Genomic DNA, 14,392 nt, shown 5'->3' on the forward strand with positions numbered 1-14,392 from the left:
GAATAATAATAGATAATATGACTTTCTTAATTAAATTTGTCACTGCTCCTTTAAAACTGTGTATAAATTCTCTGGCAACCACACAGTGGGAAAAGACTGTTCATTGCTCATGTTTCAAATGACAATCCAGTGAAAAACCCTCAGCATGTACACACACACACACATACACACACACACCTGTGATTGGGAACTTGACTCTTCCTGTGGTCTCCCGTTTCTTCTTCTCCCTCTTCTTCAGCTGTCTCCCTTTCCCTCCGTCTACCACAACAAACAATATTGACTCAGATGGAAAATGAAGTGATCGCCTTTCTGTCTGGCTCCTGTGACCGTCTGCCTGCCGTACCACCTCAACACTTGTCTGTCTGCATCATTAGCTGATTACAGTGACTAATAAACAGCTAAACAGTAATGACTAACACCAAACCCAGAATGCCTCAGCTACCTAAAACATTTCTAACCTATGACTGTTTTTGTACAGCTGTGCTAAAGAAATGAAGACTGAGCAGGGTTAGCATCTTGTTTGGCTGCTCTCCTTACAGTGACAGGCAGAAACAGGATTTATTTCATAGTAATACTACATGCCATTCTCTCATAGTGCAGGAAAATTACCCTGAAATATCCGTGAAGCTTCAGGCAGGGAGAGTCTGAGCCTGAGGGTACAGTTGGTGAAAATCCAGGTCCTCTGGGCGCAGCTGTTGGTTGATATCCCTTTCAAATCAAAAAAGAGTCGTTAAAATTCAAATATTTCTGTATGGTAATAATCACTTAAAATGAATGAGTGACATTTAATGAGAGCTGTATGTACCTGTATGGCGCTGAAATTGGTTGAAGAATACTCTTGTTGTTTTAACAGGTGCATTTCAGATTTCAAATCTATGAAGACTGGCAGTCCTTCCCATGCCTCTGCCCCACTGATTTTCACTACTATTGCAAGAAGACAGTCAGTACTTAAAACCAAAATACTCTGGCACATGTGCGTTTAAAAGGGCTGTAAGACAAAAAACTGACCGTCTGATAGTGATATGTAGCGACCTCCTCCGATAATAACATGTACTTCTCTGGTATATGAAATACCATACGAACAGAGATGCCATCTGAAATAAGTTTTATTTTTTCTTCAAGAAACAAAATATAAACTCGGCTCCAACACCTCCTTATATAATAAGCCGTTGAAACTCTTCAAATATTTACAAAAGATAGAAAATAAAACATAAATAAATATAACCTGCTGCTGCTCATGAAAAGACTGGTACGGCCTCCCAGTAACACTTAAAACTGTGGTAGTTTGACTGCCACATCTCTGTTTCTCTCTGAAGGAATCCTGAAAAGATTCACTGTGGATGAGAAATCACAATGTTTCTATGGTCTTCAACAGTTTAGTACAGATAAAAATGAACAATCTATCTTTAACTCTGAAAATATATAAGCCAGAATATCAGCTGCTCCACTGACAGCAAATAATAGACAGAACATGATGAGTGACAGAATCCAGCAAAACGTTTGTGGGATACTGGCACATTTTGTGGTTGGTAGATGTTATTGCTAAAAGAAATACAGCTAGATGGATGTGACTGGAAGAGAAAGTACTTCTTGAGACTGTACAGTGATAAATTCAGTGGAGCAGCTGTGTGTATAAACCTGTCAAACAATATCATCTTAAATTATGTTAAGCAAGAGGGGGAAAAAAAGGAATTTGTTAACCATGAAGATCTTGAGATTGGTGCACACTGACCCCTACTGGTTACTCATGATGATGACAAGCAGCACAGACCTAATCAACGCCATGGGGAACTCTGTATAAGAAATACAATTAGTATTTAAACAAGAATTATACATAAAAACTTCCCAAAGAACACTTTGATACAGTAATCTTACAACTTCCAAAGTTTAGGCTCTGACTACATTATGTTTGTAACCTTAGGATGTTAAAATAGCATGAACTTTTAACGCTTCTTTCATTGTACAATTCCTATCATTTAGAGTTTAAGCAGAAAAAAATGAACAGAAATCTTATGAGACGAGTGCAAAAAGCAAACAATGTCATTTATGGCTTACTGAAGTGAAAAATATGTATCCTAGTGATAGCAGGAGCAGCCTTGTCATCTAGCATCAGTTTTTTCACAGCTTTCAAAGAGTCCAGTCTTTAAGCCACAATGCTTAATCTCCATACCAGGTGAAGCAGCTGGAAACAGCATGGCGGTTCCAGAGCAGGCACTTCAGTACTAGCTGTTCCGCTAACAGTCTGACTGGGATTCAGTTCAGTAGTCTTTTTTTTTTTTTTTACTGATTGGCTATGTGATGTGTTCTGGCCGCTCCCGGCCCTTGCATTACAGGCACATGCTGCAGCGAAAGTCAGGTAACCCTTTTCAGTTCTCGGTCTCCTCTGGTAACTCCTGATGCTCAGGTTTTTGCCCAAAATCATGAACAAGAGCAATTATGTGTTGAGGTACAATCCATCCAGGGGCTCAATGCAGGTCCACAGGTCAGTGTATTCAGCATCCAAGACAACAATCCAATTCGACTTAAGTAGACCTACTCAACTGTTGCCTGTAACAGAAATAACACAGAGGAATAATGACACAGCTACAGATAATTTAACAAATAACGTGTGTGAGGACTACATATTCACAACACAAGTTATTTTTAAATGGAGAGATTATCAGTGTAACACCAGCTACAACAGTGTCAGTTTATAGGTTAACTGCCACCTTACATTATGTCTAATAACAGCCGTTCTGTTCTTGATCTTGTATCAGGATCAATAAGGTATTCTCAATGTCACGCATGCTGTGTTTACACTTCCAACTCAATAATCAAGGCGTCAGACTCACCCTCGTCATCAGAGTCAAACCCAAAGAGGTTTGAGCACTTCTGCAGCTGGAGGTGAATCTGCAGGTCCTCAGCGCTGTTGAAAGTAGCAAAACAATTGGCACATCGTTGTCTCTGCAGAGCTGCTGTGACACAGGCCTGCCCGGGAGGGGGGTTTCTGTGAGGAGCCTGGAACAGCGACATCTCCTTCCTCCGTTTTGGCATGGTGATGTACTTCTCATCAAGGTAAGCTGTAGGGGGCAGGCGCATGTATGGCTTCTTGCTATACTCGGCGAGAGTCTCCTTACACACTGCAGATTTTGCATCTTCACGTGCCGCTTGTCCATTCATGGTTAGAGAGTAACCAGAGCTGCTAATTGTAGCTTGTGTTGTCTCTGCAGAGGCCTTCCTCTCGTTACCTACAGAGTTCTCCTCTCCCTCTGCTTTGACCTCAGTGACTGGCTGACCTTTAGGTTCCTTAGATACTGACGGGACATCCTGATCTTTACATTTTCTCTTGACAATCTTTGTATCACCTTCTTTCTGAATTTTCTTGCGCTTCTTAGTTGCTTTGTTGGGGTCAGAGTTTTGCGTATCATTAGATTTCTTGGTTTTTTTCTCTCTTTTTATCTTCTGTGCACTCTCTTCAGTGGCAGTGGGTGGAGATGTGTTTTTATCTAGGCTGCTAATAACAGGAGGCATGGAGGGGCCAGAGATGTCAGGTGTTGGATCTGAGGCTTCCTCCTTTACTTTTCCCTCCTCGTCAAGAGTGCTCTTTACTGCTGCTGCTTTGGTCTCATCCTGTTGTTGGACTACAGATTTAGACTTGGCAGTCTTCTTTGAAGCAGATGTTTTGCTCGGGTCTTTGCATGGCCGTTTTTCCTTGACTGTCTTTTTATCCTCCTTTTTATTAAGATCTTTGTGCTTCTTAGTTACCTTGCCTGAGTCTAAAGAAGCACTTTTAATTTTCTTTTCTTTTTTTGTGACGTGTGTCCTCTTTGACTTTCCTGCTGTTGCTACCTTCTGTGTCTTCTCTCCTGTTGTGGTAGGTGGTGCAGTTGCCTCATTTACACTGTTCTCTGTAACAGCAGGCACAGAGTTACCAGTGCTGTTTTGTGTTGAGTCTGTGCTTTCTAGCTTTGCTTTTCCAACCTCATCAGCAGAATTTTCTACTACAACTGCTGCTGCTTCTGCTTTGGCTTTAACTTGTGGGGCAACAGATATTGCCTTTGCAGCCTTTTTCGAGGCAGACTCTGCTCCTTTGAGAAGACATTTTTTCTTGTCAGGCTTGGCGTTAACCTTGCTATTTGTAATCTTGTGCTTCTTTGACTTGCTTAAGTCTGAAGAAGCAGTTTGGCTGCTGCTTTCATTAAGAGTGGATCGCTTTTTTGTTTTGTCCACCTTCTTCATTTTGTCAGTGGTTAATTTATGTGTTTTGCCTGCTGAGGTCACAACAGCTGTAGAGGTATCACGTGAGACCCCCTTTTGTTTAACATTACTCTTCTTAATCTGCTTGTTCAGTGATTTTTTAGACTTTGATTCTTCGACTGATGTTTCTGTAGTTTTGACTAAATCTTGGTCCTGCTTACTCTCTTCTTCTGCTAACCTGTTGCTCACAATAGAGATCTCTACTGCTTTAGGTGGGCTTACAAGCTGAGCAGGGCTCTTCTGATCCTTTTGTAGAGCAGTTTTTTCTTGGCCAGTTTCATTGTTCTGACTAGTAGAAGTGTTTTCATCATGCACAGCTTTCTTTGATTTCGGAGGACGACCTCTTCTTTTAGCACCATTTGTGTTTATTTTGACCTGCTTTTTCTTTAACTTATACCTCATCTTGCTACTGTGCTTTAACAGTGAAGATGAGATGACTTTGTGGGTGTTGGGAGCTGCCGGGGCTGTGTTGGTTACTTGCCCTTTTCTTAGCGTTTGCCGTAATCTCAGATTAGGAACAGTAGGCTGTGCAGAGGTGTCTTTGTTGGACAGATTCTTTAAGACATTTGAATCCTTGGTCTCATTTCTCTCTTTCAGCTCCTGTTTCAACACAGATGCTCTGACAGTGGCGAGACTGGTAGCCTTAAAGTGTTTTCTTGATGATGAGTTATGTGCAGCCTGCCGTCTTAATTTACGAGCAGCCTTTACACTTGCAGTCTTATTTATAGGAGTGGTAGCAGTAGCATCTTTTGACTTATGATCCTGTTGTTTCTTCCCATCTGCATCATTACTATGTTTGTCACCTGTTGGCTCATTTGTGATCTTGTCCGGTTTAATAGGTTTGGAAGCATAGTGCTCTCTTTCATGAAGGTTTAGTGCCCAGAGGCAAATAAATAGTTGAGAACAACCAGGAAGGCAGCACACTGCCTGCAGTGGACTGTGCCTCCTGGCGTGGCGTCTCATTTCCATTCCTGTCTTAAACCTGGCAGTGCAGCCCTGATGAGGGCAAGGATGCCGAGGAGTGATTCTGTGTCTTTCAACATGGTGCTGAAAGTGTTCGAAACTCCACAAAACCCTCATGCAAATAGAACATCTACTGTTTCCAATGTGGAAGGCCAGTTCTAAAGGTCTGATCTCACCATAGTGGTCTTCCAGAGCGTGGTACAGAAGTGCAACACGGTTCTTTGACAAGTCTGTAAACCAAGCACATCCATCCACAGGACAGCAAACTTTTTCTTGTGGCTCCACAAATTTCTCTTCAGCAGCTTTCCCATCTTGTTTTGTAGCTGCCTTCAGGACATGCAGAGATTCTGTCTCCTTCATGTTATTGTCAGTGGAACAACCAAACTCCATCTCTATATCTTGGTTTTCTGGTAACTCATAATTCTTAGATCCATTACTTGTTCTTTCTTGGGAGATCCCCTGCTGTGTAAGTGACTGCTTGGCTTCCAAGTCCTTTTTCACTGCGCCAACCTCCTTCTTTTTGCCAACATGCCCAAATTCTTTCTTTCTGCCAACATGCCCATTCACCTTATGAACAGGAGCTCTACTATTAAGATGCTTTGATGTGTTTAGTTTCTTTTGTTGTAAAAACTGACAATCCACTGTTTTGTCATTAGATCTCAACTTTCTAGCTTTAGATGGGCTTGAATCTTGAAGGCTTACTGATTTAGGACAGACAGCAGATTTCTTCGGTCTTGGACTACTACGACGACCTGAAGACATATCTGTGGTCTTAGCTTTGGCAGAGGTTTTAGGTGTGGAAATATCTTTGGTCTCAGAGACCCGGTTTTCTTGGGTTTTATTACCAGCTGACTCTTTGCTCCTCTTTAGCTTCTCTATATGATCAGACAGGTGCATCATGGCCAGGAGGTCATCTTTAAACATCGTTCCACAGAACATGCATTCATCTTTACGATAATGGAACATTGCATGCTCTACAACACGACTTCCCTTAAAGACCTTGCTGCAGAAGGTACAACAGTATTCCAACTTTGACTCCTCTGTTTCTGGTGGTGGCTCACTGTTCTCAGTTGTTTCTGGAGAAATATCCTGAGTTCCCTCTTTCCCTTTCTTCAGCTGCACATCAGTAACCGCAGAGGCCTCCTGTTCTGATACAGAGCAGCTGGAGGTAGTCCGTATTTTGTGAGGTACTTTAGATTTAGTTCCAGATGTTGACTCCTTGGAGGTACTGTTATCTGGAGCTCGCTGTTTGTCATTCTCCAGATCTCGAGCAAGTGCCTCAGGTGCAAGTTCAGTAACCATCTCTGTTACCAATGTCAGAGCGGATATATCATTTATCCTGTCCTGGTCTGTAGGTGAATAAGTAGCCTGAGTCTCTGATCTGTTGCTTAGACTGACCATGTGTCTTCTGGGGCGTGCACCCTTTTCACAAGGTGAATGTCCTTTTGAGTCTTTAGGTGAATCCTCTGTGATATCTGCCTCAGCAATGCTGCTGTGGACTGTGGTGAGCACCTCTGGAGTATCAGGAGCTTTTTCTTGAACAGGAATTTTGCCAGTTTCAGCCTGAGAGTAAAGTGACTTGAGTTCCTGTTGACTATTTCTAGGAACATCTCGGGACTGAGAGGGTACAGGATCTGCAGCTCCAGTGTTTGAATTGTTAGTCATATTGGAGACTGGAGGAATTTCATCAGTAACTATCTTTTGATTGTTGTCTGTAGATGTGGTCTGTGAAACCTCGGCTGAAGCTCTGGTTTTTGAGAAGTCCTCTACAGTCTGAGCTTTAGAGACCTTATCTAACCTTGTGTCGCTTTGTGACACTTTGGCTGCTGATGGGGTTTGCGAAGCAATAGTGACTTTCATCTCAACAGCAGGTTCTTCACAGAGCTCCCTTGCTGAAGCTGTACTTTGAGTTTGCAGGACCTTATCTAACATTGGGCCTTCTGTCACTTTAGTTCCTGAAGTCTGTGATGCAGTGGTAGCTTTCATTTCAGCAGCAGACTTTTCATTGAGCTTTCCTGCTGAAGTGGAGACTTTTCCTTTGCTTGAAGGTTTGGGGATTTTGTCTAAAACTGAAGATTTTGTCACTTTTGCGGTTGTTGGTGAAACTTTCATCTCAACAGCAGACTTTTCAAAGAGCTCTCTTGCTGCAGATACCTTTCGTGAGACTGCTGTTGTTGTCTGAGAGACAATTCCACCTTTCGCGTCAGGATTTTCACAGAGCTCGCTTAGTAGATCTTTAGGAGGACTTCCCTGCACAGAGGAGCGTGTGATTGTTGACACTGAGCCATGAACATTCGACCCATTACCTTTACCTTTCTGCCGCCGAGCATAACAGTGCAACTGCTGTACAAACATTGCAGCATCCCGTGCTCTAAGAATAACCTCTTTGCGATGTACTGTCTTCACGGGTTGTGATGTGGCAGGAAGTTTCAGTGTAGGTTTGTAAAAAAGCACTTGAGGAAATCCTCTGTGTCGGTTGCAAGTGTCCTCAGTAAACGTACCCATCAGTTCATTGTCTGGTAAGGAGAGCTCAAGAATTACTTGTGGAGGAGTGGCTGGTTTATCACAGTCTAAAGCAAATTCTCTCTGGTGCTTGTTGTTGTTTTCCCTTGCCTTTAAATGAGAGTTTACTGAGGGTTTGTGTTTTGCATTGTTCTTGATCTGATCAGTTTCAGACCTCTTTACGCCAGAAGATCGAAGGTGCTTTTGATGTTTCAACTCATGCTTTTTGATCTTCGAAGGAGCATCGTTCTCTTCGAGAGTTCCTGAGTCTTCCAGAAGCCACCTGGGTTTTCTAATCCTCCGTTTTGGTGGGTTCTTCTCTGAGAGTCTTGTAGTTCGTCTATGCTCTCCATACCTTATGGCAACATTGTCCTGTATTCTGTCTAGCTGCCAAAATGAACGTCTCAACGGTTCAGATGATGCTTCCTTCAAAGGTCGTGACCCTTGGGCACCTTTCTTCTTTACAGCATGGTCAACATTTAGTCGTGTTTTGCCTGGGCCCACCTTCAGTCTTTTAGATGCAGTGTCAGTATCCTCTTTATGATGTCTGTCCTCTTTATGGTGCCGCTTCTTTGCTCCTTTACTTCCTTTCTGACATGATGATGTGCTTGAACGGAGAGCAGGCTCTTTGGTGCAATAGTTAGTGATCCATTTGTCTTCCATGATTTCTTCAAGAGCAGCACTAACCACCTTCTCACTCATCAACTTCAAACAATTGGTCCGCAAAGCAATGAGGTTCCAAAACTCTGGGTCAAAGTAGAGATCTTTCTTCAAGACCTGAGGAGAGATAGAAAAGAAAATGTTTTAGTACAACAATATGATATGTCAAAGTCAATTCTGCCATATGTACGCACATACAGAGGATTGAAATTGTGCAGCAAGGAAAACACTCAAAAATAGTTTACACAACAGCAAAATATATATTTAAAAATATTTTTTAAGTATTTAAAAATAAATGGCAAGTAACAATGTCCTGTACACATTCTGTACTGCTCATTTAACTGGCTGAGAATCTCAAACTGTGCCTTTTGTCTGTCATGATTTGTGGCAAAGAAGCTCTACCTGCAGCGTTTCAAAGCGAACATGATTCCCGATGGGGCTGTATTCCACGTGGTACTCCTGATCAGGATGCATGTAAAGAAGGTACACCATCTTGTAGGCCTCAACAGTGCGTTCCAGAAAGAAAACAAGAAGAGCACATGCCCGGCAAACCTCCAGGTCATTGGGAAGCAGGCCAGCAATGGTTTTGTAGATTAGAGACTTGGTGACCACATCACAGGGAAGGCAAGACTCCAGGGCATTAGCACAAAGCTCCACACAGAACTGGATACCATCTTCACCCAGCTAGCAGGACACAAACACAGGCCTTAATAAACTCCTAACATCTTAATAAATCTATTCAAACTTGGAAAAATAAATAATCTTATATGCACTGCACTTCTGTCTCACCTCTTGCAGTATGGCTCTGATGAATGGGAAGATTGAGTTGACATTGGTGGCGGACAGCATCAGCTGACGACTCTCCTCAAGTAGAGTTTGTTTGGATGTATTCAACCGACTATGAAGTTTACTCCATATGAAGACAAGATCACTACAAAGAACAAAGTTAACAATTCTTCTGTGTAGAAAACAGGGACTGTTAAATTAGCCTAGGCTGATGATATACACTGACTTTTTGTTGCATTAGCATTAAATTTAAGTTTACTTACCACAAATAGTACATGTCTCCCCTGCAGAGCTGCTGGGAAAGGAAGGCTCTGCTGAGAGCTAGTAGCAACTCATCCTCTTCCTCACACTCCAAACTACAGATGATGTGAACTGCGTCTTTACCATTAATGTCACCCACCTGAAAAACAGAGGACAACGGATGCATCAGTGCAGCCCAAAAGATACATCTCATACATAAACTGTGCTCTAGTTGTGTGGTACCCACGCAACACAGACAGGAAAATTCTCGCCAGCGGATCAAAAGACATTCTACTCTTCAGCATAAAACAGTGACTCAACCCACCTCTTTATGTAGGCGGTCATGCTGTGAAGTTTTGTAAAGCCACGTGAGGTAGACCTGGAGGAAGAACAAGTGTTGTCCTGCTGTGGGGTGCCGAGCACAACACTTAGCCAGGGCCATAGCCTCACTAACTCGCTCACAGGATAAAAGGTAGCGCACCCGAAGCTCAAAGAATACCGGCAGCTCAGAGCTGATGCACCCATCCACTAGAGGAAGACCAAGCCAGAAGTGAGACAAATTAATGCTCCAAATATTGGCAGTGATTACAAGGAACAACCACGTAGAAGAAACTATTTTTAAGCAAACACATTCAAATAAACTCTGGACTAAATTAACAATTTATAATGGACTCTGGAGGAACAGGAGTTGACTTCAGTTAAATAATGAAGTCAAACTAGAATGTGCTAACAGCTAACAATTAAAAGATTTTTTTACCAAGACAGTGAAATTCACACACTGAGTAGAGGCCGACAGAAACAGCTCATATTGAAATGTGTTTCACTGGTCAGAAAATGTGGGATGAAGGTGAGAGAGAAACCAATTTACCCTAGTCCACAATGATGACATCTGTCTTGTATATAGTGTAAATGTTGAGTATGTTACCTACCTTCATTCTGAGGTAAACTGGACTCACTGAGGATTGCCTGTAAGACTGAGCTGGCCCAAGGCCCGCCGCCCTGTACCAAATGATCCACCTGAAGTAAGTGAACATTCTGATGCCTCACAAGGGCCAAATGACATTCCTGGAAGAGGGACAAGGGACCAAAAAAGTTACTTACAAGGCTAGTACCAATATTTAAAGAAATGAAACGAGGTCCTACAATTTCTTCAATATCTTTAATTCATCTGCACTTTGTTCTCACCTGGAATGTAACAGTGAAGTGTTTCAGTGGCTCCTGATAGAAGTCTTTCTGGTCAAAGAACAGCAGCAACTCAAAAACACTCCTGTGAGAAGATAAAAAATCGTTGGCTCCTATCAACAAATCCACCTTTTAAACTGTGTAAACCAATGTATGCCTGTGATCTGTCAGCCAAATTCACGGTTGTTTACGTAGATCTAAAGACACTGATTGTGATAAAGAGGCAGTTCACTGGGAAAATGAGGGAAACTCTGGGGGATAGAGGATGGAGAGTTTATGGATGGAGTAGGGTCTGCCGCTGGCAGCACGCCAGGGGTTTTCCTGGCTCACAAATATGCTTGTGTGAGCCAGCAAACACAATCAACTTTCAATTCCATAAACATTGCCACCCATGGCCCAGAAATTACTAGATCCCTGCAGAGGTGGTTGACAAATAAACGAAAACAAAGATTTTATTTATCACATATGCAAATATTCTAATATTGATTTCTGTATGCAACAGATTTTGAGTGTTTTTTCTCTGTGTATGATAACACTGGCAGTGGTTATTTTAGAATTTAGTTGGGAATCTAGTTAATACTCTGTATAATCAGTGTCTAAAGTGTCTTTTTTTTTTCCTGGGACAGTAATGTCTGATGTTTTATGTGTACTTATTGAATGGCCCATTGTGCAAGGCCAATAAAGAGCAATAAAGAATTTCATTCATTCACAAATAAACCAATGTGAAACTTGGACAGTGAAGTAAGACTGAACAAAGTAAGAAAGAAAACATAGTAACACAGAGTAGAACATCCAGTCTACTCTTTATGTTCAAGAAATCAAACAGTGCAGTTCTTCTGCAGACAACTGGATATGTGTCTCGTTACTCAGGGACAATAATGAAGTGTGGTTATGACTGATGTAGTGGCTCACTAACTTGAAACAGAATGAGTGATGAGACACCACCAGAGACTTATGGTGTGTATCACTTTAATGGAGAAGACACTGAGAGTTAAATATATATTTAATTGTCTGTAACAGCACAACTTTTGTTAAACTGCACTACACTTTGTTCCTTACAGAAGTGCAGAAGCAGTGATATGATCTTTCTGGCACCACTCAAATTAAAAGTGAAAAGATTCAGAGATGGTGGAAGGAGGAGCTGTGAGTTATACATTTGTTTTGTTACACTGTTGTTGTTGTTGTCTTTTGAGGTGTATTCCAGTTGCATGATCATCTGGTGCTGCAAGTTTTAGTGACCAAGGTTTACGTGACTAAACACAATGTGTGACTATCACCTACCTTCACACTGAGTAACAGTGAAAACAACTTTCTATATGTACTACCCAAAACTCCATTGAGTAAAATATAATCTCTTCGGAAAACAAATCACAGCACTTCAGTGTCACTGCCTTCATCCAATTTATTTGTCATTGCTGTTGCTTTAAGCAGCAGTGTGCAAACACTGAAAGCCACCTCTTTAGGGAGGTCTGTGTACTCACAAGGCCAGGCTACTGAGTGTGTGGAGCACATGATCACAGTTTGACGTGAAGAAGGTGGAGGCTCGAGCAAAGTAGCACAGAGCTATCTCAAGGATCCTGAGCTGAGGCAGTGGCACCTGCCAGCGAGAGGCATACTCCTCCACCAGCTGCACAGAGAAAATGGAAAACAAAGTCAAGTCAAAAACAAAATTACAAGGACAATTAACAGTTTGTATCATGTAACATTATCTACCATGTCTGTGGCAATTTTAGAAGTTTTGACAGCAGTTATAGGTACACTGGTGAAATTAATGCAGTGTCACCGACTGTTAAAGTAACTAATCAAAAAAAAAAAAATCCAAAAAACAGCTGTTTTCAGCCTCTGTGGACTTCCTGCTTTTCTATGTTTTATCCCATGATAAATGTAATATCTTTGAGTTTTGGACTGTTCGTCAGATTAAACAAGACTTCAGATCTTACAAACTAAACAATTATTGAGAAAATAATCAGCACATTAACTGATCACAATAATATTGTTAGTAGTAGTCATGCAACCAATACTTATATTTTGTCTGACATCAAAAACCTTACAGCAACTAACACATGGGAATAATCAGTATAGCTTTTTATTGTTCAAATCAAAATACTCATTGTGCAATGAATGAAGACCAGGCACCTTCAATATTTTGACTGGAGCTGTTATGTCTGCAGCTTTCCCCATGAATACCCTGTAAATGCTCAATGAGCACTACACAGTGCTCTATGAAAACCTAGTCAGGGGCCTGTCTGCAGCCAGAATGTGGTTTACTGTAGTGCTGTTGACCTGTCAGGTCCTTAAAATACAATGTGTATATATTGCCCTCTAATGGTGGCAGCCCCAGACTCTTGAGCACCACTGGAATCCTGTGAATGTTAACTATCAACAATGTTATTCTCAGGCCTTTGTCCAGTTGGAGCATCTAGTTTTCTGTTAAATTAAACAGGAAGTTTACAAAGAAACCCATCCTTAAGTTTGGCTACTTATTTGATTTAAATAAAAAAAAACACAGATGAAGCACACTGATTTCCCTTCATGAATGCCCAAACTGTATTTACACACTGGGATAAACACTGAATAACAAGTTTGAACGTGATGTCAGTAAACCAGTAGAAAACAACAATATCTGGGATTAATCAACAGTAGACTAGATCGTTTTCCATGATTAGAAAACAGGCTTTAACCTTATCTATGACTCTCTTCTGTGACAGTGCGATACTAACCAACAATCCCCCACATCTGACATTTAAATGCACTTATCCAAGAGATAAACCGACTTATTTTATTCCACTGACAATATTTAATTCTGAAAACTTTAGGGTATAAGTACATCTCGTATGTCAGAAATTGTGTTGTTATTTACTACTGCAATGGTACATCTACAGGTACATGTCTTGTTGTTGTTGGGGGTTAAGACAAGTCAAATAGAAGTTTGGGCAATGCAAAAATTCCTTGATAACGCAGGCTACTGATCCCAGGGCAACATCTAGTTATACAGCAGCTAAACAACTAATAACTTAATTGATAGTTAAATAGTTATCAACCGTGTTGACTTGCTGCAAAAAGTTGTCCAGTTAGTGGCTCGGTCTGGTAAACATTCAGCGTACTAACTAGGCTAACTTGCAAGCAAATTCTAGGCTAGCTAGGCAGCTGGCTCAAGCGAGTAGCCGAGTTAGCTTGCTAGCTGTACAATGGGCAGCCATTGTCAAAGTATTACTGATTTAATGCCTCGGACGTTTCGATAACGTCAACTGAATTTAAGCCTGCGTTATCAGGCATACTGTTCAAAAGGCGTTACGGTAATGTATTTGTGTTTCGAAGAAACTACGACTCGTTAGCTAGATGCTAACGAGCCTCAGTGCTAAATGCTAGCCGTGTAACGACCAGTTCTGGGGGAGGGGAGTCGGCTAACATATATGCTCTTATCTTCGACAACAAGCTTGTCACCAACTTCAGCTACGGCTCCTTACCTTGCAAAAGTCAGAGCAGAACGGTTTACTGTCGGCCCGCAGTTCATCACTTGAGTAGCGGCTTATCAAACTCTGTAATTGTGTTTCTAACCCCTCTAACTCGTACACACTGCCCTCCTCCGCCATACTGCCTGTCTAGCCTTGCTCGTAGCAGCTACCACACAACACATACATCGCCACGGTCAACGACTTGCATTGACAGCGCTGATTGGATACCGCTAACGTAAAGGGGCTCGCTCCTTCATCACACCAGGGTACGCCGAAGGATAACGAGTTAGGGCGGAGTCTTAGATCCAACGTTAATCAAAAGCTCCCCAATTATGCTCCGCCGACACGGTGCTGCGAGAAGACCATTA

At 41.8% G+C, this 14,392-nt stretch overlaps 1 protein-coding gene across 1 annotated transcript; it reads right to left on the reverse strand.

Moving 5' to 3' along the window:
- Window positions 1–1,088: 1,088 nt before the first annotated feature.
- LOC108892824 (uncharacterized) lies at window positions 1,089–14,292 on the reverse strand. The gene is made up of 10 exons (XM_018690549.2): window positions 14,037–14,292; window positions 12,051–12,196; window positions 10,573–10,654; window positions 10,317–10,452; window positions 9,713–9,915; window positions 9,411–9,547; window positions 9,151–9,292; window positions 8,764–9,045; window positions 2,832–8,478; window positions 1,089–2,547 (listed from the first exon to the last, which is right to left on the reverse strand). The coding sequence occupies exons 1-10, from the start codon at window positions 14,160–14,162 to the stop codon at window positions 2,537–2,539; spliced, it is 6,912 nt and encodes a 2,303-aa protein (XP_018546065.1). The 5' UTR covers window positions 14,163–14,292; the 3' UTR covers window positions 1,089–2,536.
- Between the last annotated feature and the right edge of the window lie 100 nt (window positions 14,293–14,392).

This window comes from Lates calcarifer, linkage group LG7_2 (genome assembly GCF_001640805.2).
Source record: "Lates calcarifer isolate ASB-BC8 linkage group LG7_2, TLL_Latcal_v3, whole genome shotgun sequence".
Lineage (NCBI taxonomy): Eukaryota > Metazoa > Chordata > Actinopteri > Centropomidae > Lates > Lates calcarifer.

What these genes read in the sequence shown, in the direction of transcription:
- LOC108892824 (XM_018690549.2), bottom strand. Translation starts at nt 14,162, where the DNA reads ATGGCGGAGGAGGGCAGTGTGTACGAGTTAGAGGGGTTAGAAACACAA. An exon ending in TCTGCTCTGACTTTTGCAAG is followed by an intron (nt 12,197 to 14,036) that starts GTAAGGAGCCGT and finishes TTCTCTGTGCAG; the next exon opens with CTGGTGGAGGAGTATGCCTC. An exon ending in TCAGAGCCATACTGCAAGAG is followed by an intron (nt 9,046 to 9,150) that starts GTGAGACAGAAG and finishes GTGTCCTGCTAG; the next exon opens with CTGGGTGAAGATGGTATCCA.